Source organism: Phaethon aethereus (genome assembly GCF_964289735.1).
Source record: "Phaethon aethereus genome assembly, contig: HAP1_SCAFFOLD_73, whole genome shotgun sequence".
In the NCBI taxonomy this organism is placed as follows: domain Eukaryota; kingdom Metazoa; phylum Chordata; class Aves; order Phaethontiformes; family Phaethontidae; genus Phaethon; species Phaethon aethereus.
The window spans coordinates 46,996-72,170 of NW_028113845.1; the positions used below are offsets into that span (position 1 = coordinate 46,996).

The following is a 25,175-nucleotide window of genomic DNA, read 5'->3' on the forward strand; positions in this document are numbered from 1 at the left end:
TATTCTTCCTCCTTTTTTATTAACGGGTCTACGATCTCCTCGGGATCCATTCAGTTCATTTGGTTAGCCTTTCCCAATAACAATTCTCATCTGCCCCTGCTTACAGCCTTCCTTGTCTCAAACTGCCTTCAAGTGCTTTTGTCACTCTCTGCCTCTCTCCGTGGTTTATTTTCCGTGAAAATCTTAATGTGGGCTCTCAAGAGGCCACTTCAAACATGTCTTCTGAGCTCGAGGAAGCAGGGTTTCCGAAGAGCTCATTCCTGGATTGCATTAGGAGAGCTGGAAGGTGAAATCCTCAGAGGTTTTAAATCTTTGCACTTGCTGAATTCACACCTTCCTGCACTGCCCTGCGCCTTCGCTCTGGGCACCTTGCTGGCTTTGGTAGGCTCTTTCCTGAAGGACCTGGTATTAAACCACTTCCACTGGCCGCTTGTTCCTTCCTGCCTTGCACTGTGCCACGTTGCCCTGCTTCCAAAAGGGATTATAGGCCCGCAAGCCGGCAAGCGAAGAGACCAGAGATCTGGGTCTTCCCCCTCTCAGTACCCTTTTGGTGCTCCTGGGCAAACGGGACGCCCACGGAGTTGCTCCCTCGGTTTTTCCGTGGCATCCTCTGTGCAGCCAGGGAGGCCTGGGGACCTCGGGTTGAGGCGTGTGCCTTGGTGCCAGGGCTGCGTTCCGCTCAGCGTCCCCAGAGGTAAAAAAGCATGGCGTGTCCCGAGGGATTGATTTGATGGAGTCTGCAGCAAAGTGCTGCAGCCACCGGCGCACGTCCTGAGCTTACTGGAGAAATGCCGACCAGTCTGGCCTCACTGCTGGGAGCAAACGCCTACGAGGGAGCTTGGGGGTTGCAGAACTGCCAAGGCCATCTCCGACACCCAGCCAGAGGAAGACAAGGGGCCTGCGAAATGCCCCCTGTGCACGCCCGGTAAGGGGATAGAGCATCTAGCGTGCACGCAGTCTGCTCTCTATCTGAAGTAGGACTTTTGGTTATTCTTGGTCTGGGAATGAGATGCTTTCCTGTCTCTGCCCTTCCCCATAAGTCCTGTTCCCTCCTTGTTTTGAAGTCTCCCTGATTCAGACTGGGGTTTTTTGGTATCTACAGCACCGAATGCAATCTGGTTGCTGTCACATTTTGGGAGTAATTCCAAATCCAGCCCTTTCCAACTTGGGAACCTTGGGTCCAAATGTAGAGGCTCAGACTCCAGTGCCTGGAGGAAGGAGTCTACAGAGGGGAAAGGCTGGATTTACTGTGCTTTTTCTGCACTTGAGGTGAGATCTGAGCTGCCTCGCTCTGCCCTAAGTGCTTTCCCAGCAGCAGCCACCTGAGTGTCTCTACCGCTGCTGTGGAGAGTGTTGCATTCCCAGTGCTCCAGTATCCATGGTGATGGGAGGTATTTCTAAAGTGGTGCTTCGAAGGAAATACGAAATCCTGGTCCTTGGACCTGCCCTTTGATCTGTGTTGCACCTGCACTTGGTTTTCTCCTTGGAGAGCAGAAAGAGCCCTCCCCTATGCACAGTCTGGTTTTTGAGCAGGAGCTCAGTGTGTGCCTGCAGAGCCTCTCCTCTGCCCAGAGGGGAAAGAGAAGCTGCTCTCGGAGAAATCGCATACCTAGAGGTAGGACTACGTGAAGCCCAAGGGGTTTGGCAGTGGCCTTGCTCTGCTGAAGAGCCTGGAGCTGCTTTGTCTCCACGCCGAAACCCCAGCGCGCGACTATGTGGGAGCATCTCTGCTCAGGCAGAGGTGTTCGCGGCAGGCAAAAGCTCTTTTTTTTAGTAATGCAGCTTTGGTCATAGAAAGCTTCAGATTAGAAGGGACCTCAGAGAGCTCAAGTCCAGCCTTCTGCCCAGAAGCAGCAGCAATAAGTGGAGGAGACAGTTTCTCTAGTAAGCTCAACCTGGGGCAAGTCCCTCTGGCCTCTAAGGAGACACCAGAAGAAGTGCTGCCCAACCTACAGTCCCTGCACGAGCAGTGCTTCGGCGCTGCCGAGAGCTCCTTGTCTCTCGCCTGGGCTGGCTGGAGTCTGCAGGAAGCAAACATCCGAAGTGGTGCTCTCCAGAGAGCAGTCTCCCATCCTCTTGGAGAGGGAGGGAATGAAGCAGAAAGGCCGGTCCATCCATACACATCTTGATTTCGTTTCCCCCCTCCTCCTCGTGCTGCTGCTGTGTGATACCAGCGATCTTATTAAAAGCAGAAAGCATAAAATTATTACTAATTTGCTGATGTTCTGCTGCTAGTGAAGTCTTGTCTGCCAGTCCTGCTAGCAAAGCAGAGATTTTCCAGCGCTGGTACCGTCTCTGCTGAGTGGGCTGGCTGGCACAGACGGCCTGGGCAAGTCAGATGGGCTGTTTGGCTGTGCCCTCCATGAGCCCCCAGGAGAGCTGCCCTGCGGCACAGGGGCTCCGGTGTGACGGCAGGACGGCTCCTGAGCGCTCAGACCGTGCAGCCGAGTGTGTTAAGGTGATGTCCACTCTAGCTCCCTTCAACATATGCCAGGGCACGGCTGTGTCGGGTGTCAGCCATCGCACGGGGGTTTGTGGCGGAGCCGGAGCTCGCTGCTGTTTCCTAGAGATGTGAGGGAGAGCGCAGAACAGCTGCTGTGGATGCTCAGGTCCCCCAAGCGTGTTTCACTGATGGCTCTGGGCATCCTTGTTACACAGAACATCTCGGGAGAGTGAATGTTTCGCTTTCATGCTCATCAGGCACTCACCGTTAAACATGAGCTTTAAAGCACTAGCCAAGAGCAACATTTAGAAGAAAAACCGAACAAAGAATCCATGCTGTCCTAAAAGTAGAATATATTTATAATTTAAATTTTATATTTACTTCTGACAGAGAAAGCAGAGAGGTAAGGGTTTGCTCTGCACTCCGAGGTTAGGTAGGTAGTGGGGTATTCGCCCAAAGAGATGATAATGCCCAGTGATTATTTGGTCAAGTCCCATACACAGCGCAGACGACCGAAGACCTCAGAGGAGAGCACAAGAAACACTCCAGAAGGTGCTCTGAGCTGTCCTGCGTGTAGGAGAAAGTCATGCTGGCGCAGCCTCAGCTGGAGGACTGCGACGGTGTGGGTCACCCAGGCATCGAGGCAACTGCAAACCGTGGTCGTAGCATGCAGGGAGAGTGGCCGGAGCGACTGCAGGGGAAAGAACGAATGAGCTGGGCATGCATGGAGAGAAGAGGAGGTTGGAGAGGGGGATTGTGATGGTCTTCAAGCCTATAGCAGGCAGTTGCAGGCTTTGCATTTCCATGAATGCAGCAAAAAGTTTAGTGCTTAAGTTGGAGCAGCGGAAATGCAGTGAAACACACCCTTCTCCCAGAGCAGGTATTAGCCGTATCCCATTAGGGAGTATCAAATTGGGAAAGATGGCCTAAGGCTGAGAACGTCTGGATTTGAGACAGTGATGGAAAGGACCAGCTGTGGGCTGTAGTCCTTTAGTGCCGATGCTGTTTCACTTCAGCACATGCCAGACTGCTTTCTGCAGGGGCAAATGGTTAAGAGCAAATAGCCAGAAGGAACATACGCAGAAGAGCGATAGTCTTGTAATTGAGTGGGACTTTAGATGTGCCCAAGGTAAGATTTGAGTGGGAGAGGAGATTCTTTTTACTACGCTAATTTAGTTGGGGAAGGCAGACAAGCTTTTGAGCACACCAGCCCGTCCTCAGAAGCTGCAGCATCAAGGATTCAGTAGGAAATGCCAGCAGATGGGCTCTCTGCGAGGCTATGATGCAGTCCCGCTTTGTGGAGGTGCTGGGGGGATATACGTGCTTCCTCCCATCGAAGGGAAGGACTCTGTGTTGATAGCCAAGGGGAATGAGATGCCATCTCCCATCTGTGCCTTTGAAAACCTCCCTTCAGCTAAGTCCACGAGTGCTTGCTGATGTTCTGTAAAATCCCAGTTTTGGTCAGCAGCCAAAGAGGCAAAAGGCTGTGAAATGAGAAGCTGCTGCTGAGGCACTGGGCTGGGATCTCTGAAAGCCATGAAGCATCGTGGGCTTTGTTGATATGGCTGGTGAGATACCAGCCAACAGGACTGACTGCACGCAGAGCCGCGGGGATGCTAAGGCTGTGTGACCTATTTGGTGTCAGTCTGCATGCTCTTCTTGTTTGAAAGCTGTGCTTTTACCTTTGTATGAAGCACATGAGGCCTCCTTAGACTGGGTTCCCACCTACACAACTGCCCCAGAGCTTTCTGATCTACACCAGCAGGAGATGGGAGAAGTGGACTTGCCCAGCATCACACTGGTCACCTATAGTAGAGCATGGCTTGGACTCCCGGCCTCCTGGATGCCATATCAGGACCACGTTCAGTAGGAAGGCAGTTTCATTGAGCTGCCCTTTGTGGTGGGGCTTCGTGGTCATGAGTGGTAACACTGATGAGTCGCTGCTGTTCTCCCGCCAGCCCCAGTGGGTGCACTGAACGCCGGTCGATCAGAGCGATGGGGTGTATTCCCTTACCTTAGTGCCTCAGTGAGTCCTGCTCAGAGCCGAAGAGTGCAATACAATTTGCATTTCTAGCCAATTAAATGTCAAAGCAAAGTCAAGATGTTGGCTAGCTGTCAAGCCTGTTTATGACTATGCCAGACTACAGCACAGAGATGGTTATAGGACAAGACAAAAGGATGGTCAATACACTCACTGCAGAAAGAGGAATTGCCCCACGGGGCTTTCATCCTCCTGTGTTGGGGCTAGGACTGGTAAAAATCATTGTTTATGCAGCTAATCAGGTTTAAATTTAACTCCAAACAAAGTAATCAGATTTAAAGATTTAATGCAGTAATGGGATGGAAGAGCTGAAGTGTGAGTAACCACAGAGCAGGCTGAGTGGGAAGGCAGTAATCGGTTTGAAGGCAGACAGAGCACAATTTGAAGGCAGAAAGTGTAAGATCTGCAGCGTGCACCTTCCTGGCTCTTGGGCTGTGCCAGGACTATGTGTGGCGGTGGGCCAGCGGCTGCCATAGGGGATGACTGCGTAGGGGAAGATGCTCGGTGCTCGCACGCAGCAGTGGCCTGGCGTCGGTGTGCTCTTTTCCTAACTGTACCCCAAAACGTGGGTGTGCTAATCCCCTGCAGCTTCGCCTGCAGGCTGATGGTCTCGTCTCACTTGCACACTTACGCATCCGTAGTACTTTTATTCTGTACAGGACACAGATGCTGGCCTGTGAGATCATAACCTGAGTCTTTGCTTACATGTTTTTCCATGCACCGTGGAGAAGAACGGGGTCTAAGAAGACAGGGTTTGCCTGGTGGGACTTTCTTCACCGTTTATAGGAATGTTCTCCAGATTTTTTCAATAAAAAGATGCAGCAGTAGTTTGTGGCATTCCAACCTAGCCAGATCCAACCCTCTCCCTGTTACTGACCTGAGTGGAAGTGGTTTAAAGCTTTAAGCTGCAGGGGGTCTCACCAGAGCAGAGCAGAGGGGCAGAATCCCCTCCCTCGCTCTCCTGGCCACGCTGCATTGGGTGCAGCCCAGGGTACGGTTGGCCTTCTGGACTGCGAGCGCACATTGCCAGCTCATGTCCAGCTTTTCATCCACCAGTACCCCCAAGTCCTTCTTGGCAGGGCTGCTCTCCATCTCTTCATCCCCCAGCCTGTACTGATACTGGGGGTTGCCACAACGCAGGTGCAGGACCCTGCACTTGGCCTTCTTGAACCTCATGAGGTTCCCACAGGCCCATTCCTTGAGCTTGTTCAGGTCCCTCTGGATGGCATCCTGTCCCTTAGGTGTGTCAACCACACTGCTCAGCTTGGTGTCATCTGCAAACTTGCTGAGGGTGCACTCGATCCCACTGTTTATGTCATTGAGGAAGATATTAAAGAGTACTGGTTCCAGTACGGACCCCTGAGGGACACTGTTCGTCACCTGTCTCCATCTGGACCTTGAATCATTGACCACTCTCTGGATACAACCATTCAACCAATTCCTCATCCACCCAACAGTCCACTCACCAAATCCATCTCTCTCCAATTTGGAAGAAGGATGTTGTGGGGGACCTTGTCAAAGGCCTTACAGAAGTCCAGATAGAAGACATCCATAGCTCTTCCCTTGTCCACTAATGCAGTCACTCCATCACAGAAGGCCACTAGGTTGGTCAGGCAGGACTTGCCCTTGGTGAAGCCTTGTTGTCTGTCTTGAATCACCTTTCTGTTTCCCATGTGCCTTAGCATAGCTTCAGAGGAGGATCTGCTCCGTGGCAGCTGGAGCAGATCTCCCTGGCACAGAGGTGAGGCTGACAGGTCAGGAGTTCTCCATCCCTGTGATGGATGTATGGCCTTCCACCTCTGTAAGAGGCTCTGTTGCCCCTCCTGAGGTCTTCCACTAGCTTGTGAGAGGGATGGTGCAGAAAGACCATCTCTTGGAGGGTCTAATGGTGCAGTCCATGTAAACATCCCAAACTAGTTTTCCTAGAGAATGGAGGCTGCTGTTGATCAGAAGAGTGTTCTGGGTCAGAAGGTGGCCCAATGGCCAGGCTTTTACCTTGCAGCAACTTTTGCTCCTGTAAATTCATTTTTAAGCAAGTTAAAGAACTTCTCTCAGGCTCCGTCTGTGCTGGACAATGGGGGTTTTCTTTGGTGAGACAAACAGCAATAGCCAGAGGATTTGTTTGATCTCAATGGAGAAAGTAAGTGATGTTTTGCCCTGTTTTTTTGTTTCCTGCCTACTTGAGGCCAAGCGAGAGCAATTCTGTTGAGAGTAACGCCATGTGTCAGCATGCTATTGCCTGGGGAGTTGCCATGACCCACCCTTCCCTGTGCACAGCAGGGAGTGGAGAGTGGGATGGATGCAACACCAACACGCTCCTTTATCACCCACAAAAATGCTAGTTTTAAGCCCATTTCTCCAGGTTCTCCTACTTTTGCAGCATGCCTGAAAGCTCCTAAAAACAGTCTACGCTCTTACCAGCGTGTTCATGCTGAGCCATTTGTCTTTTTATCTTGTTCAACCTCCTCCACTGCCCCTTGTTTAATTCCAGATTCTTTGTAGAGGCAGGTCCCTCCCTGATGAGTCCTGGCATGATCCCTGGAGCTGGCTGCTTGGGGTTTCTTGTGTGTGTCAGTTCATTGGTCCAGCGTTCACCTGAACCAGGGGTGAACGCTGGGCTGTGGGGAGCTGCTGCGAGGATGACTTAGAGACATGACCACTGTATCTTCAGAGGTCAGCGCTTGGGGTAACAGGCCAGGATCGAGGGGAGACTACACTTGGAGCTGACCCAGGAGCTCAGGACATGAGTGCCTAACACCTCTTCCCTTATGTCTTCTACACCGTGGGAAGGGGAATCCAGGACTTGGAAGCTTATTCAGAGTGAAGGGAAAATGCCACAAGGAGCAGTGATCTAAGGAGGGATCAGCCACTGTAGAGATTAGCTGCTAAGCAGCCTTCTCAGGAAATGCAGCGTCTGGTTCTTTAACTGCCTTTCTCTCGAATTAATGCTGTGCAATGATTTTTTTTTACTTTTTAAAAGCAATAGTAATGCTGTTTCAGTGGCTGCCTGAGACATGGAAGATCTTGCTTGATGAGCCAGTTCCTTCTGACCTGTGGAGTACTCCAGAAGCTGAACTCTGTGCTTGCTGAGGCTGATTATAACCAGGTCGGTTTCCTTGATTACCTTGCACTGCCAAACGTTATTACTCGCAATATTTGCCATGCACTGACTTCCTCAGCGCTGTGCAGCAGACCGGTGGACAGCTCTGTGTCAATAAGTCATCTCCTTGTCTCCCTCCTGGATGCTGGTTCAGGGCTGGTTCTACCTTGGTGGCAAAGGAAAGCAGCATTAATGGCAGCTCTGGGTAACATGCATCTCACTTTCCAGGGTACCATGAAGCCAATTTTCTGCAGTTTCCCTTCAGCACAGGCACATTTTCTGGGTATTTTTTCCTAGTAGTCTGTCTGTAATGTGTCCTGCCCTTCGTCATCCCTAGGGGAGGGACATCTGTTGATCGGGCCAGAATGCACCCGATTTCAGCAGGCGGCCCCAGCGACATTAAGAGGTTGACAACTATATTCCTATACTCTCCTCTGACTGATTTACACCCAAGGAAGACCTTTGCCAGCTGGGCTCGACCACAATCTGCTCATCTCAAGCAGGAGGCCACAGTGCAGCTCTGTGGTGCCATGTGAGAGCTCCTCCAGACGCAGCCCACCCAGCACAGAGCTGCCCCCAGGCATTAGCCCGAGCGCCGGGCGTGCTGACGGGGCTGTGGGGTGATGCTAAGCCGTGCTGCTTGGTGTCGTGCTCAGCTCTGACCTGCAGATTTCTGACACCACTGCTTGGCCAAAGGATCCCTAAGCAGGATCGGGCACGCCATCTTCCTCATCTGTGATTCTACTCTGTTGGCACCAGGACGCATGGAGCTCTCAGCAACCTGGACACGTTCCCATCTCCTCTCTTGTTTCCGGATCTCTCTAATTGGATTCCGCTCTGCTCATTTCATCTCCCTGCCCCTGTGCGAGCAGCAGCTGCAGTCGGAAGCGGGGGAGCCTGGCGGAAGCCATGCCTGGTGGGAATGCTCCTCTGCAGATGAGGAAAGGAGGCACCGCAGGGCAGAGGGCTACGTGCTGTCCCGCCCGACTCCTCCAGCCTTGAGGAGCCCAGGAGGAGCAGGGCATGGCCCAGGCACTGTCTGCCCAGGGGTCGGAGCCCGTGGAACAGCCCTGAAGGCCACAGTGACAGTGCCCGCCGGGCTGCCCTTCGCCACGCAGGGATCTGCTCCAGCCCTCAGCCCTCTGAGTGCTGGGGGACAGCAAAGGGTGCTTAAACCTCCTTTTTCCATAAATACAGGAAGAATGTGTGCAAGATAGTGTGTTCCCAGCTTCTCCAGAGAGGAGCGCAGGTGTAGTTGTGTGCTTATTCTGCCTGTAAATTGCACCTCTAGCAAAGAACCAGCCCGTCTGCCTGGGGACGTGGCTGTAAGTGCTGGCCCAGGAGAGCTACGAGTGTTTGCACCCGCTCAGGACATGGCGTGTTGTTGCTGGACTATGCCTTGCAGGGGAAGGGAGGGAGCCTGGAGAAGTCATTGCTCAGCTGCGAGCTATCCTCTGCCTCTTGCCAGCCTCATTCATCTCTGGAAAAATAGCAACACTGACACGCAGCAAATGAGCCTTGTGCTTCCAGGGTGGTTTGGAAATGCCACCAGCCACACAACAGCAGCTATAGATCAGCGTGCTCCCAGCTGGGTCACAAGTGACAGTAATCAGCCATCATTACAACTGCACTCCCCAAGACGTGGTTCAGCACAGGCATTAACGGGAGCTATGTGCTGCAGTTGCTCTGGGTGGAGAGCAGGGCTTGCACCAGGATCTTCACCTTGCCTTTTCCAGCCAAAGCATCTCTTCGCTTCCTCCTGTCAGCCTCACTACAACCCATACAGAGCTGCCTGTACTTTTGTTACTGGCATGTGTCACTTTGGTGTCTGCATCCATCACACCTGCGCGTCTCCTCAGCCCAAAGAGCGTTCCTTCAGCACACACCTATGGGGCTGGAAACGAGCTCAGCCCCGTGTTGCGCCCTCGGTACCTGGGAGCTGTACCCAGACTGTGGGAGGATCTCTGCAGTGCTGGTAGGTCAGTGCTGTTGGTCATGGCCTTCACAGAACTCTCACTGTCGTGGCAGTCAGAGGCTGTGCAGATGCACGAAGTCGGCAGCGAAATCAACCTTACGTCAAGGCTTGGGCATCACTGCTGTGGACAGGAGGGGAGCCCTGTTCCCTGAGCTCCTATCTTAGCCTCCAGCAGTGACAGGGTTCATGCCTCTGATGAAGATGGTGAACAAAGACTGCTTTTAGTTGATGCCTTCCTGTTAATTGCTCTACAATTTCACCGCTATCTCACAGCAAAGATGTGTGGCTTTGCTCTCTGTGCCTGTTTTGGGCTCCTTCAGACTTGCTGGGTCCAGTATCTGTCAACTGTAGAAACAGCAAAGCTACCCAGAGTTGCAGAGGCATGGACGAAGACAAAACAAGGGCCAGCATGCAACTTCACCACCCTTCACCATTGGCAAGACGCTTGCTCCTGGGTGCACTGATGCTGGGAGAGGGACCTTGGATCTACAGCAGGCCAGGCTGAGGGAAGGAGAAGGAGGCTTGTGCATGAATGCAGCCTGTGCCAACCAGCCCCCCAGTCTGCAAGGTTGCCTCTGAGTGCTCCAGAGGGGAAGAGATGTGTCCTGAGGATGCTGCTTGGACCTCTGCTAGCTGTAGGCTTCAGAGCTGGCAGCTGAGTTCCTTGCTGCCTGCCGTGCCCTGAGCTACCCCATGAGGGACAATGAGGAGGAATTTATTCCAGTCTCACTTGCATGAACCAGCCACTAGCAAAGTTCATGGCCTTCTTGCCGGGCTTCAGATCCCAGAAGCAGCCAGACTCAGTGCTTATCATCTTGGTTACAAGACTCCAAGGGAGACTGCTACCCAGACCAGGATGTGGATATTGCTGAGCTCAGAAAAACAGCGCACAGTGAACAGCTGCAACAGTGTTTGCCATAGTCTGAAAGTGCATTTCCACCCTGAGGTCTGTGCAGAGCCGCAGGAGGACCTGGACTCCTCTCAAGGACACAACCTGGAAGACGCACTGCAGGAGCACACCTAATGCAGTGCAGCTGAAGCAGGACCAGGCAAGGGTGTGTCCAAAGTGTCTCTCCTCCTGAAATATGGAGAGGGTGGACCTCAGCATCAACTCACTCTATAGACCTGCGCTGATCTGTCCGCAATATTTGGCCTTTTTAAAATAGTTTCTCGCCCTTACCTTGTTTGCCCCTCTGTGTACCTGTGGGCAGGCAGCAGGCACTTGCTTAGCTTGTGTTTTGCCCAGCATCCCTGTAACAGAGCTGGCAGTTCTGTCTGTGATTTCAAAGGGACTTGTGCTAGGTTTTGCCAATGAAAAGATAAGATAATTTGTTGTTGAGTATTAATGAAGCGAAATAGGAATTAATTGGGCAGTATCAAAGGGCTATTACTAGGTGCTTACATTTCTTCTTCCTAAGAATCAAAGCAAGGACTATATCCTACATCAAAGCAAGGACAGAGCATCTTCAGCACATCCTCACAGCAAGGAACTGTCAGCAAGGAGCAGCCCAGGACATTACATACCTCTTGTATTTGTTTAGTCCAAGGAGTAGGAACAGCCAAGCAAGTCACCACACGTGAACTGATCCACACTGAGGGTCCCTATGTGCAAAGCTGGTCTTCATCAGGTTGCAAGGAATTGTCCTAGATCTACCCTCTTCCAGGGGGCTTAGCTAAACCAAGGCTCATCCCACATTAGTGCTTGAGACGTAGAAGGTCACTGCAGCTCCGGTGGTGTCTAATGACTTCATCTAGTGTCCCCACATTTTTGGAAGCAAACCACTGGCATGTTATCTCACAGGCCACTTGGCAGCCGTATCTTCTGCTGGACAGTTTTGCATGCCTGATGGTTTGCCCCTTGAAGAAGTGGGGTTAAAGTGCAAGGATGCTAGAAGTTGGGGGTTCAGATCTTCCTCCTCCTTGTACAGGCTTCTCCCAAAGCCTGCTGAGAAATCATTGCAGCCTGCAGAGCACCAGCTGTCCTGGCCACAGAAGGGCTGCAAACCGGGAAGCAGCATGTTCAAGTGAGCACAAGGATTCACAGCAGGAGCAAAATGCTCTGCTGTTTCAGAGTGGAAAAAGCAGCGTGTGACCTGTCCCCACAGGCACCCACAGCCCGGGCGTCCCAGCTAGGCTGTCACGCGCGCTGATCCTAGCAGGATCAGAGGGGGCCAGAGTTATTCTTCTGCAATTTTGGCATAACAATTACATGCATTAAAGTGCATGCAAAGAGAATAATTGATGTTTTTACCCTAAGTCTCTTGCTTCCAGCAGTCTCCCCGCTGCTGGCTAATGTGCAGTTCCAAGGTTTGGTGACCAAGTCACAGCAGGTCATTTTCAAAACATTAGAAGTCTCCTTTCAGAGAGGACCCCCGAAGCCTGGGGCTGGTCAGGGCAGAGACCCCCCGTCCCTTCCTGCCGTCTGCGCAGGGTGAGGGGCTCGGGGCAGCCAGGCAGCGAGCTGGGCTAGGCCAGTTGCCATGCTGGTACAGATGGGCTGATGGACGTTGCCGCTGCGGCTGCACGTTATAACTGAGACCAGGCTAAATAACACGTGCAAGAAACTCAGCATGAATTCAGCATTGCCCACAGCAAGGCCGGGAGGAGGCAGAGCAGCGTGCCTGCCCGGGGCCAGGGAATCCCGGAGCCACATGGGAGGCAACGAAAGGGTTTTAGCAAGGTCACGCTTGAAAAGAATATATCCTTGTTTTATTTCCAGGCTGGAGCCTTTGAATCAGTTCTGCCTGCTGAGGAAATACACTGCCCTAGTGTCTGCGTGAACAAAGCCAGCGGCCGGGGCCATCTGCGCGCCCGAGTGACAGCACATCGGTGCTGGGGGCTTCGGCGCCTGAGTATTGCAGTCATCGTCTCACAGGGAGCATAGGGGAGATGATGAGGTAGGATGGGGATCCCAAGGAAGCAAGCAGTCCCACAAACATAGAGCTCGGGCCCAGAAATGGTGCAGACACGGGCTTAGCCACATACCGAAGGGGTTGGTTGGGCCGGCACGGTGCCACAGCAGGCAGGCATCCCGGTGACACCCAGGCTCGTGTGGGGCAGGCAGCTCTCCGCAGCATCTCACCTCAGCTCTTGCGGCTTGCCCTTCGTGGGGACATCCCAGGTGCTACCCCTGGGGACCCTGCCATCCCCACCCATAGCTCCTTATTGCCGGGGAGCACAGCTGTGCGTCCATGTGCGAGATTTCACCTTGATAAGCAATGGCTCAGGGTGGGTGGGAATAAATAAGCACAACCTGGGATGAGCTGATAAGGCCTCCAACGCTGACCCTGCCAGGATTGGCAGTGATTTCTGCTCTGCGCTGCAGCATCCGGAACAGCTTTGCTGTTCTGTTATCAGCAACTATCAAAAAATAAGTGGCTTTAACAAAATCCTACCAGCTGGCAGGCAGCAGCCCAGCTTTGGGACTTGGCATGGGACAAAACCCACTGCATCGCCACCCCCAGCTTGTGGGAGGGCTCCAGACAGCCTGTCTGCCCAGCAGAGGGGACATGAGGTTTTTTGCCCAGCTGAATTCTCCACTGCCTTCATCCTGGCCTGGTCCGCAGTCCCTTCTGGAGTGAGGCTTCCCCCTGCCAGCTTTGGGTGGCTTGCATGAGTCTGCTGTGTTGCTGTATGGGGACAGGGGGAAAGGGTGAGAGATGAGAGAAAGGAGGAGGCTGCAGGAAGAAAATTCCCTGTGCGCAAAACACAGTCTGTGTGCCCATGGGTGCTGAGCACCCTCAGCACCTGCTGATGTCTGCACTGGGTGCCCTCAGCACTGCAGAGGGGTTGAGGGTTGAGTACTCTAATGCTCCACGCAGATCAATACAACCGTGCTGGCTTGGACCCTTGAGCATCCCAAACCCACCACATCTCTTCATTTGCACTGAAAAGGCCATAACTCACCCATGCTCCAGCCAGGACTGGGGTTCGTCGAGGAGCTGCACATGGGTGTCACCGTCGTAGAAGCGAGACACCCAAAGTCTCCCCATCTTGGGTGTTCTCCCTCCTCAGGTTCAGCTGGGATTTTCCCAGCGTTGCAGTGGCAAGGGGCTGCGTGCTTCCCCCAGGAGGACCCACCAAGGTCTAGGGTTGATAATAGCGGGTGTAGTGGCATCTCTGTCTCTTCCAGAGGTGCAGGGGCCCCTCTGCAGGCCCTGGAATTAACTCTGATGTCAATAAAAATTGCCCTGGAGATAATCCGCTCTGCGGATGCCTGTATGCCCCAGGCAGCCAGCCTGCCTTGCACGTGTGGAGGATCATCTGCTTTGCAGACCCCAGCTGCCCTCCAGGCTGCTGCAGAGGCAGCCAGAGCAGCGCGGCCCTGAGGCACGCTCCCTGCCTGGAGATCCTCTCCCAGGGGCTGCTGTATCTTAATAGTTTACATTTCACCTTCCTCCTCCTGACCCCAGTTTCCCCAGCATAACTGCAATGAAGGAGGAGAACCAAGGTCCCTGATACGCAGCGGTAGCCGTCGCTGCCTTCCCATCCCTTGCTTCCCCTGTCGTATGCAGCCGGGGAGCGGGAGCTGTTCCTACGTGTTCATTTCTAGCCTGCAGTCTACACCCAGGACATTTGCTCACAAACCTGGCTCTGCATGTGTGTGCCTGTGTCCTGCTGGAAAGCGTAGGCTCTTCCGTCTGTTACTTTATTTGCAGCTTTATGTCAGGCTGAGAGCACATCCTTCCCATGGGAAGCCAGCAAAACCTGAGCTGGACCGATGTCAAACACGCAGCAGCAGAACGGCGCCGTGTTTGGAGAGAGGTAATTCAGACCCACGCTCCGTTCCTGTCTCCTGCCTTGGCTCAAAGTTAGTTATTGGCAACTAAAGATGGTCTGGCTTTACTCACGCTGCAGACACAGAGCATCAGTCACCTGTAGCTACTCTGCATCCCTGCCAGAGGCGCGCCAGGCTGGGCCTGGGAGTGAGCGCTGCTCTCCGGCTTCCAAGGCTGTTTGCTGCCTGATTGCTCTCCGAAGCTGCCAAGGAGTTCAGCAGGCAGAGACCGAATGGGCTGCAACGAAAGTGCTGCTCTCCACCGACCTTTTGGGCACACAGGCTTGGGATGAGATTGCCTTGGGATGAGGTTGTCTCGGGTTGTAACCCACTGTCTGCCGCACGTCTGCGTTTCCAGTGCGATGTCAGGGGAGCGGGCTTAGCAGAGCAGAAGGGAGAGGAAGAGGAGAGGACAGGTCGGATAGCTGCAGCTACAGAGGTGTAAGGCATTTTTGGTAAGAGGTCTCTATGTGCACACCAGTGGTAAGTGCCTAGTCTTGCGTGGTGTCGCATCCCATCATGTGCGTTAGGAGCTGCCGGGCAGCTGGAGCTCTAGAAGCTGCTGTCTGTAAGTCGTGATCAAATAGAGCTGTTTCTGAGTAGGTTTCAGCTTGTTTACTAGTCTTCATCAGAGTAAGTACACAGGGATCACTGATACAGTTTGGGGATGTGTTCAAGGGAAATGGGGAAGGGGTCTGGACTGTTCAGTGGGAGCAGAGGCAGCATGGCCAGCAGGCATGGGGGTGTTGCTGGAGAGCTTTAGCAGTCAGCACATAGCAGTGATGCTAAGCCAGCCCCAGAGCAGACCCACCAGGAGTGACGGAGTGATTGTCAGGTGGGCGAGGGAGGAACAAGGAGGGAGATGAGGGCGTGATTTCACGTTAGCAGTTATCAGTGCGGAGAGCAGGCTCAGGAAGGAGCCTCCCTGCGGCGGATCGGCAGGCCCCTTCGCAGCGCGGGGTCGCCTGCCTCCCATGAGGACCAGCCCCTGCAGGACGCCGGGACGTGGTGCTGCCCAACCTGGTCTCCCTTCGTCCCACGCTGCAGGATCAAGTCTTCAAGGGGCAGGTTCAGCCCAGGCTGCAGCTCCAGCAAGAGCTTTTGGATTCTCTTAGGCAGTGTTGAATCCAAAAGTCAGGCTCTCCTGACTGGAGCCGAAAGCCAATTAGCAGCAGTTTAGCTTCATCAACTTCCTGACTGAATGCAAGTTTTAATTAAACATCCCATTTTAATTAGTCAGGCGTCACATACAGTAAGCTTGCCTCAAGATTCCAAGGCTGTAGGTCCTATGCTTTAATTAAAAGAAGGAAGCACATGACTTCAACTCCAGCATCTGTGACAGCTCCTCATCCTTTCAAGGGTACAAGCAGAACAACTGGGAACAGCATCTTTTCTTGCCGCGGCTTATTCCTCTTCTCTTCTACCTCCATATGGATGCTCCAGCATGGGAACTTGCTGAGAGATGACTTGGTTGGAAGCAGAGAAGAAACAGGGGCTGGCTGCAACACCTGGGATGTCAGAGCAGATAGTGGCCTCTCAGTGTAATGCCAAGAGTTCTTCTGGGGTGGATTTTCTGTCCTGGGGTGACAGGGAACACCTAGCCCATCTGTGGCTGGTAAGGAGGTGCATTCATCTGAAATCTTAGGTGCAAATGGCCTTTGAAGGCCATGGTCTGCAGCAGCCCAGAGCAGGTGGCTTTCACAGGGCACGCACTTAAGTTGTGAACTCCTTGCTACAGGACCCTGTGGATGATAAAAGCTTTTGTTGGTCCACGAGGAGACAGAACAGTTCTGTGGAAGAGAAATCCAAGGGGGGTTACCCAGGCTACATGCAAGCCATGCCAACCTCCTGAGGTTCCTGAGCTGTGAACCATTGGAGGCTGGAAGGAGCACCGTTGTACAGAAGATGCTGCGCTGGGGTGTACATCTGGCCTGACCTTGAACAGAAATGCCCTTTCTTGATCTTGTTTGAATTTGTGATCTTTCACCATCGCACACAAGCTTTCCTGCATGTGGGGGCAGCCCTTGCAGGCTGGGGGCAGGCAGCTCAGAGCTGCACAGCTCCCGGGTGGGCATGGGGAGGGGGCTTCCAGCTGGCCAGGGGACCTGGGCTAGCAACTGGTTTTTGGCTTGCAGAGGAGCCCTTCTCTCCACTGAGCAGAGGAGGAGACTGGTGTCTCTCCTGAGTGCTCCAGGCACTTTCTCAGGTGTTGGAGCCTGCAAGAGAGTTGGGGTTCGAAACGAGTGCAACTTTCTTGCTCTTGTTGGTGGCCAACGCCAGCTGGCTTCAGGCTTTTCTTGGTGTGCCAGATGGAGCCGTCACACAGAGCCAGCTCCGCGAATCCGGCATCCAGTGCCGAGCGGGACCCGATGCCTCCTAAAATAACACGCCCAGCTCCCTTCTCGCCTCAAGGTAAACCTGGAGGAGCTCCATCGCTGGCAGCTGGGTTATACGGGAGGAGAACCAGACCAGCTCCATCTGAGAGACAGTGCGGAGCTTAAAACGGTGCTTTTCTCCATTTCTTGGAGCCTGCCCAGCCTTCTGCACCAACTGTGCTCATCCGTGCTCTGGGGCAAGGGAGAATCAGAGAGGGACAGAAATCCCTTTGTCAGCCATGCCTGGGAAGGAGGGTTACAGAGCTATTAGCGAGCACAAAGAGAAGGGGACACAAAGCTCTGGGGACAGAGGTTTAAATGCTTAGCTCCCATTAATGCTAATATGAATTACAGAAGTCTCTTCTTGCTGCCTTGAAACAAGAGCTTTGAAAAAGAGGCCAGCTTTCTGCAAAGAACAGATTCACTTGCTTTTAAGACACCTCTAAATGGGATTTTTTTTCATTTCACAGTCATTAATTCCCCTGCCTGTGCTAGCTCAAGGTGGGACTCTGCTCCGGTCCAGCACCTGCGAGCTGGCTGGCCCACTGCACACCGGAGATGTTGGCTCTCCATCCAACGTCCCCTCCTCTGCAGGCGGGCGGTGGTCTCCAGAGCGGGGTTCCCAGCCCTGAGAATCCCCAAAGATTTGGTTTCCACATGGAGATGCAAAGTGCCACGTTTGAGGTTTTCGCAGGGAGGGGAGATCCCTGTGTGTCAGAACTATTAACAGCATCGTGTTTCCCACGGTCTGGTACAGCACCCGTGGGAGACAAGGTCTGAGGTCCTTCCAACCCCCTGCTCCCGTGCGGAGGATTCCTGAGTCTCCATCTCCCGCTCCCTCCGTGTAGATCACACGGTTGCGGGCAACCTGTGACTCTGCCTTCCATGTCCGGTGATTAAATCCTTCTCCGAAGCGACAGACTGCATTAAAGCTTGGGTTTGCTCCAAGGGTCATGGAAGGTACCTGTAGAATTTACAGACCCAATCTGTCATTTAATTTCTCTCCGCAGCCTCTGACTTATTAACATAATAACAGAAGCCAGGAGGACTTTGTTTTTCTGCCGTGTACAGTTATGGATCACGTTGTCACTGCGCCTGAAGGGCTGCCCTTGGTGAATACATTCAGGCATGCCCGCGGGTCCCTGCGCACATTCCCATACACGCTGCGTTGTCATATAGCATTAATTCACCGTGTTTAATGGGCTAACGGTGATGGCTTGCAGCTCCGAGTCCCCAGCGGGGTGACTCCTGCCATGGGCAGCGGGGATGCAGCGGGAGAGCTGGGCAGATGTTTGTGTCAAAGGGACGTGTCCGGGAACGTGTCTGGGCTCCGGGAGAGCCTCTGCGTGTTGGAGGCCCTTCCTGGAGATCGGCATGAAGCTCATGACGATGAAAAAACAAACCTTGATGCTCCTGCATCCAGTGAGGAGCCTGTGGCCACCCACACGTAGGAACTGGCGTCACCGATTTGCAGAGGCGATGCTGGTGCTGATGCTCTTACTACTGATTGCTGTGAGCTGGGCAGGCCCATGTCGGCACCCTGATTTTCATGCCAGGGACGAGGGCAGGGCAGGGTGTCCACTGTGCAGCTCATCAACCTTAAGATGATGGAAAAAATACAGTTTCCTGACTAGCTCTTGTCTGCAGGCACTGGTGGCATTGAGAACTTCTCAGTGCTGCGCTGAGAAGGGGGATGCAGTGTGAGACCTCGGGGAGGGACACTCTGAAGGTGAGGGACCATCTTTTTCTTTCTGTGGACAGGCTCAAAGCTTGCTGTGCCGTGGAAGCCGTTGTGCTGTGAGGCTGGGGGTGTCCGGGGTGAAGAAGCGTGGACAGTGCACGCTGGCATTGCAGAGCTCTTACTAAATTTTAAGAGTACATTTAAAATGCTTTCCCATTAGGAAAACCTCAAAGAGTTATAATATCTTGATATTATATTGATATTATTGATAATATCTTGATATTATCTTGATATAAAGATCCCCTTTCTGAAATGTATGTTGATAGAAGAAAAAAGCCCTCCAAAGATTTTATTAAAGGAAAAAACTCACCATGCTGCAGTTTTAATGAGGTGCTTGTAAATACAACAAACTCCCGCTGATTTTCGCTATTAATCGCCTGCGTTATCAAAGACCAGGTCCCTGCAGCGCTCGGTTCTCAGCAGACCTCCTTGCCAGGCTTACGATGTCTTCCTAAATCTGGGAGGGCTAGAGGCATGCGTGGGCTGTGGAGGGCGAGCGTGGGGCAGGGCGACGGCGGCTTTTGCAGGGGCGCAGCGGGGGGGACGAGGCAGGGCTGGGTTGTCCCTGCGGCGCGTGGGGCTGCCAGCGCCGTGGGGAGCAGCCCGGGCTCTGACCTCGGCTCTTCCTCCAGCCTTAGCTCGGGGAGGGGAGATGGGGAGGCCCTGCCGAGCTGACTTAGCAATCCCATTTTTATTGGAGATGCTTTCGCTGATTAGCTCCACATCCTAATGACTCGGGCACGATAAATTACAAAGGAAATGCAGAAATCACTAGGGTTATATTAACATCTCCTGGGGAAGCAGCAGTAAGGTCATTTTCTGGACCATTAAATGGTTGCCATTCGTTTGCTACCTCGTCTCTTCGATAGCGATTCTGTTTTTTCTCGATTTCAGCCCAGCGCCATCTCAGCAGGCGCTGCGCTCCGGCGAGCTCGCGTCCCTTCTGCGCCGTCACTCCCCCTGCTCCCCTCTCCCATCTCCCCTCCCTCTCCCTGTGCCGGTGTCCGTGGGGAGCACGGCGTGACCAGGCAGCTGTCAGCCTGGTGCCAACATCCTGATCACAGCAGGGGTGGTCACATAAGATTTTTGGAGATTTGAGGACATCAGCCATCTTCTGGACCCCCTTCTGTGTCTGCCACAAAGAAAGATCACGCCTCAAAGCGTGTGTGTGTGATATTTGCAGGCAATTTGCAGCCCACGCAAGAGGTAAAATCACTCTGAGGGATAAATTTTTGCGGGTGATTTGCCCAGCCCTTGAGATAGTAATCTTACTGAAATCACAGCAAAAGGGGAAGATTCCGGAGTTAATGTTTGGAAAGTGAAATGAAAAAACACAAGTCATGGTCATTGTTATTACCGCGTTATGCAGCTCGGCTCAGCACGGGCCGCAGCAGGCTGTGGGCGCGCGCTCCCAGCCCCGGCGCCGAAGGGGCAGTCAGTATTTTGGACGGTGGTGGAGGACCCTGCTTTACTGTAGCTTTCATGGGGAGATGGGAGAATTTTCAGTCTGATTCAAGCGGCCTGACCTGTGCCCTTTTGCTGGCCATCCTCAGCAGACATGGGTCAGATCCTACAGGATTTTTGGTGTCTGGCTCCCTGCAGAGCAGAGATGCAGCGGAGGTAGCCACTGGCTCACTCTGAGACCCAGGGGGGATGTGGCTTGTCTCTGATCACCCAGGGAAGCCTGTGGAGGAGGTGGACACTGAATATCTGCTTCCCAAAGCCAAGGCATCCACGATGATGGCTAACCCTCCTTTTCCTCTCCTTACACTCAGGGCAGCGGGGGCAGAAGGACACCCCGGTGTCTTGCCGAAGGCTGCACACCCCAGGAAGGCAGCGCTGGGCTGCAGTCCATCCCCAGCCCAAATCGCACACAGGCTCCCCCAGCACAAGGATGAGTCCAGGACATGGAAATGACCTTGCCCTTTCTTCCCCCTGCAGAGCCAGCTTTCCCAGGCCCTGAACGGGTTGTCAGACAGAGCCAAGGAAGCGAAAGAGTTCCTGGTCCAACTCCGCAACATGGTGCAGCAAATCCAGGTACTGTGTCTCCTGGCTGAGGAACATCCCCTTCCCACCAGGATGAGCTGCTCTCTGCGATCCTGTGCCCCATCTCCCCAGCTTGGTTTGGTGGGTGCTCTCCCAAAGCGGCCCACACCTGACTTTTCATACTACCCCCCTGCAGCCCTGCCCAAAACTGCTCCTCCCAAAGCTGCCTGTGTCATGGAGCGAGCAGCAGAGACCCCCAGCCCTTCCCATCTCTGCCACAGGCAGATCCAAGGATGCGGCAGGACAGACCAACCTGTTCCTCACCTGCCACCACCACGTTTGCCATGAGCCAAAGGCACAAGCTCCCCACGTGCTAATGGAGTGGATTTGTGTGGTGCAGTGGTGCAGCTGCACGTATAAAAATGGCCCATGCAGGATCATTAAAAAAAAATCAGGTCTCCCAACTGAAATGGAGACCTGCCCCAGGCTGTGATGCTCTGCTCTGACCCACAGGAGAACAGCGTGGAGTTCGAGGCCTGCCTGGTGGCCCAGTGCGACGCCCTCATCGATGCCCTCAACAGAAGGAAAGCCCAGTTGCTGTCCCGCGTCAACAAGGAGCACGAGCACAAGCTGAAGGTGAGCCCCTACGAACCGAACCAGCTGGGGCGGTCAGACACCTTTCTGCAGGCTTGGCACCGGACAGGGACGAGGCCCGTGACGCTGTTTGTGGGGGTGAAGCGCTGCGGGAGGGGCGGGAGGTCACTGGAGAGCTGCTCTTCTTGCTTTTCACGTGAGCGGAATTCCATTTTGCTGCAGATGCTCAGCCCGCTCCCAGCGTGACGCGCCCTGAGCAAGTGCTGCTTCCTCCAGGTGGTGGTTCCTACTGAATTACGCCATTACCGGGCCCGTCACTAGTCATTAGGTCAGCAGAGCCGTGTGTACAGCATCCGCAGGCGGGAAAATAACCTTGTTCGTGTCCCATGTTGCTTCCGAGCTACTAGCATGATCCTGCAGGATGCTGAGTGCCTGTAAGTCCTTCAGCTGAAGTCCTGGGGCACTTGGTATCGTGACAGGCCAGTTTTGTCACCAGGCGGGAAGAGGAATTGCTGTGTTTCCTGTCTTGTGCTTATTGAGCACCTCATGGCTTCAGGTTTCACCGAGAGGTGAATCGTTGGCGTTGAGGGAACTGAGGTGCAGCTCTTAAGGTGAGCCTTGAGGTCAGCTGTGAAAACGGGCTCCTGGCTTGTGTCCTTCCTGCAGTCACTGCACTGTGCCTTTTCAGCTGGTTTGGGGCTGAGAAGGGAAGCGAAGGGCCAAATCCCACCTGGGACTGGAGGAGCGGGTGTAGCAGTGCCCAGTATCTGTTGGACAAGGTACTTTCACCCTGGCCATCACTGATACAGGCCAGCTGAGGCATTTCACTTTGTGCTTCCCGGGGTCCCTCTTCCAAGGGCATTTCAGTGTTCTGGCTAGAAACTTCTGTGTCTCTGCTCTGGCTCCACTTGCGTCCTTTGGGCCATCCAGGAGGCTCCCAGAGGGATTCCTGAACCTACCTCAAGTGAGGGAGGAGGCCACCAGTCTCCCGTCTGCCTGCAGGACACGGACACCGCAGCACTAGGGCTCACGAGCATTTCCATCGGGAGCCGGACAATAGCAGCTTTGTGGGACTGAGCCCAGCATCAGTGCTTGGTGTCCGACAATAAAGCACAACCCCAAACAGGCATGCCGTGCTGCTGGCCTGTCCTCTAGGTGCAGAGAGGACCCCACTGCCTGGTGGACTCTCTTTCCCTCTTGCCCTTCAGGGCATGGTTAGTTAAACACTCACAAAGCTGCGCAACACAAAGCAATTTCCCTGCTCGGCGCAACCCGCGGAGGCCTTTCACTTTTTGGCTAGAGGAAGGGAACTGCTTCCCACTGCTTGCTCTTATTGTATCGCCTGTCCCCCCAACACGTGCACACGGACATCCCACCTGCACCTACCCTGGTTACCAGCTGGCCTTTGTCATTACGCAGGCCTGGTCCTTAAAAGAAGAAACAGCCCCTGGGTTTCAGACTGGACTCGGATAAAATCAGCCCTCGAGCCTCCCTCCCTGAAGGACGGAGCTCTTGCAGCTCCCCGCGCTCCGTGAGGAGGGAGCTGCACGGGCAGGAGGGGCTCCATGGCCCTGCGTGGTCCAGCAGATGCGGCACATGAGCATCCAGTTATCAATCAGTAGCATCACAGCAGCTGATGTTTAAAATCCAAAAGCTGCTCCCCTCTGCTCTGCAGCCTGTGGAGTGTTGGTCAGATTTTTAGACTGAAATTATTTGATTTTCCCTTTTAATTCTTGTGGGAGTGGACGGCATGAATAATAACACAGCTGTGCTCCCTTGGTCTTAGGCTGCTATGGGGAGAGTCGTGCGACGCTGAGCCACCCGAGTACCAGCTAGGGTCTCGCATGCTGAGATTTGCCTCCGGGGGCTTCAGCATCGTCAGGCTGGGACACACAGACTTGGCACGCGGCTCAGGTGAACACACATCCTTCCCCTCTGGCTTGGGGACGGGGACAGAGAGGGTCTTGCCTGCCTTCACAAGCTGCAGACAGGACAGGGGGTTTAGGAGAGTCTCGAGCCTGTTGGGTGCCTCCCTGCTGTCCTCACTGTGCATACACAGGGTCCCCTGGCCCCACCAGGCCACCGAGCTGGGCGTTCCCCACCAACCCTGCAGCCTGGTCCCCTGCGTCCCCTTCTCCGGCACTGCCACTGTCCCCATCATGCTCTGTCACCCAGGGGAAGGGGCTGCCCAGGTCATCGCCACTTAGGGCAGTGTCCCTTTTGCCCCGTCCAAGGAACCCCCTGGACAAAGGCAGCACCTGCAGCTCCAGCTGGGCACGGGCTGGGCTGACCTCGCTGAAAGGGACAAGACATGAAAGGGGAGCAGCGTTGTGCATGGAGCAGCTGCCTCCCAACGGGACATCCACCCAGCTGCCCAAGGCTGGTGGGGATAACAAAGCCCCAGCTCTTGCTCCGAGGCTCTGGAGTGCTGGAAGCGTTGCAGAGGGAGCAGGAATCCTTCCAGGGTGTCAGGAAGGACGGTGTGCAGGGTGCGAGGCTCGGCCGCAGAGGGACCAGCTCCCCACCTCCGCCCGCCCCATCCGCAGCAGCGTGCTGCCCGCTCGGCACCGTCTCTTCCTACACGTGCCCTGGCATGTGCTCTGTGCTGAATTTGGACCCGTGGTGGGTCCTCCTGCAGGACCATGGGACTTGTCCTGGTTGATGTTCACGTTAGGACAGGACAATGTTAGCTCCTGACTTGCGGTGGTAGCATCACCACGTCCCATAGGAGACCAGTCCAGAGCCTCCTAGTCTGGCCTGCCTGTCCACTTGCTGCTGCCGTGTCTCCAGAGCATCTCAGCTGAGGAGGAGATGAGCAGATAGATTGACCAGTGAGACTTATCTGTGTCACTCAGGAGCCCGTTCAGATCCAAATCAGTTGCTCCAGCAGTTGGCATGGAGCCGCAGCACCCTGGCTGCCCCTCCTGCCTGCTGGGAGGTTGGCCACCATGGCATGGTATGGCACTGTGTGAGCGAGGAGAGGCACGGAGGGACGGAGCCTGCTGGCTGGCTCGGCACCACAGGCGCCTTTCACCAGAGAGCCCAAGCTCCCATTGCTGTGCAGTGCCCAGACTTGGGGTCAGCTCAGCCCCAGGACTGACCTACTTTGGCTTGACACATATTTCATGGAGGCAGGCACAAATCCAGGTTTGCCTGTGGGCCAACAATAATTACTGCAGAGTGGGGAGAGGTTTGGGAAGAAACGAACTTGGCAAGGACATTTCCCTGCCTTTCCCCACCCTCCCCCTACACTTGGATTCAGATTAAGAACACAGGCTTTAAAAAAAATAACATCTGGAGGAGCCGTGGGGTCAGGTGCCTGCTCCATCTCCAGGACAGACCTCCTTGTCTGTCCTGCTCCTCATTGCTGGCCCTGGTTTTCAAAGGACCAGTATGGTCTGTCCCAAGGGAAGATGCCCTACAGCACAGGCTGGTTTGTGCAGGGGACATGAGGCTTCCTTGCAGTGTTGTCCCAGGAAGAAATCTCTCCTCAGTCCACAGCACACATGGACTGAGCTCTGTGTGCACCTCCTTTGAGCTCTGAGCAGTGTGGTGGAACATTCTGGCCTTCTTCTGGCCTTCAGGTCATAGGATGTCTTTGCTCTGTGATTTCACCATGGTGCTTTGGCTGCAGAGCCCTTGCAGTGGTTGTCACATTTCCCAGGGGAGCTAATTATATAGGAAACGCTCATCAAGGGCTCCTGTCCATGGCACTGGATCTCCAGAGATGAAATGCTCGTCCATGACCCTTCTTTAGGGGTTACAGTCAGGATTTTCCAGGAAGCCCAAGGGAACTTGGTGTCCTCCGTTGGGTTAGGTCACTGGTGATCAGGACTGGTGTGAAAGGATGAGAAACAGGACAGAAGCACAGCTTTAGTTTCCTGTACCATACCATTTCTGTATGGAAACACCAGACAGGACACACAGGTCAGATAAGCTCACCACGAAGTGCATTATTTTGCAAAGATGCAGATACCAGACTGCTCTTACAAATCCCTCCACACTCTCCACTACTTTCCCCTGCCGTGATGTCTGACCACCTTGGGAAGGGCATCAGCACCGGGAGCTGGGCACTGGGGACCAGCAGCTGTGATCAGGCTGCAGGGATGCCTCTGGTTTTTTGACGCCCCTCACGCTTTCCGC

The 25,175-nt window shown here is 54.1% G+C and overlaps 1 protein-coding gene across 2 annotated transcripts in view; it reads left to right on the forward strand.

Annotated features, from left to right (window-relative positions):
- Positions 1-25,175, forward strand: part of LOC309416265 (E3 ubiquitin-protein ligase TRIM9) — a gene marked incomplete at both ends in the record, with an annotated part of 69,069 nt that overhangs the window by 18,352 nt on the left and 25,542 nt on the right. For both annotated transcript variants that reach the window (XM_082015836.1, XM_082015837.1), the window contains 2 exons: positions 20,394-20,489; positions 20,952-21,074. In XM_082015836.1, coding sequence (XP_081871962.1) covers positions 20,394-20,489; positions 20,952-21,074 — 219 coding nt within the window. The remainder of the gene's footprint in view (positions 1-20,393; positions 20,490-20,951; positions 21,075-25,175) is intronic.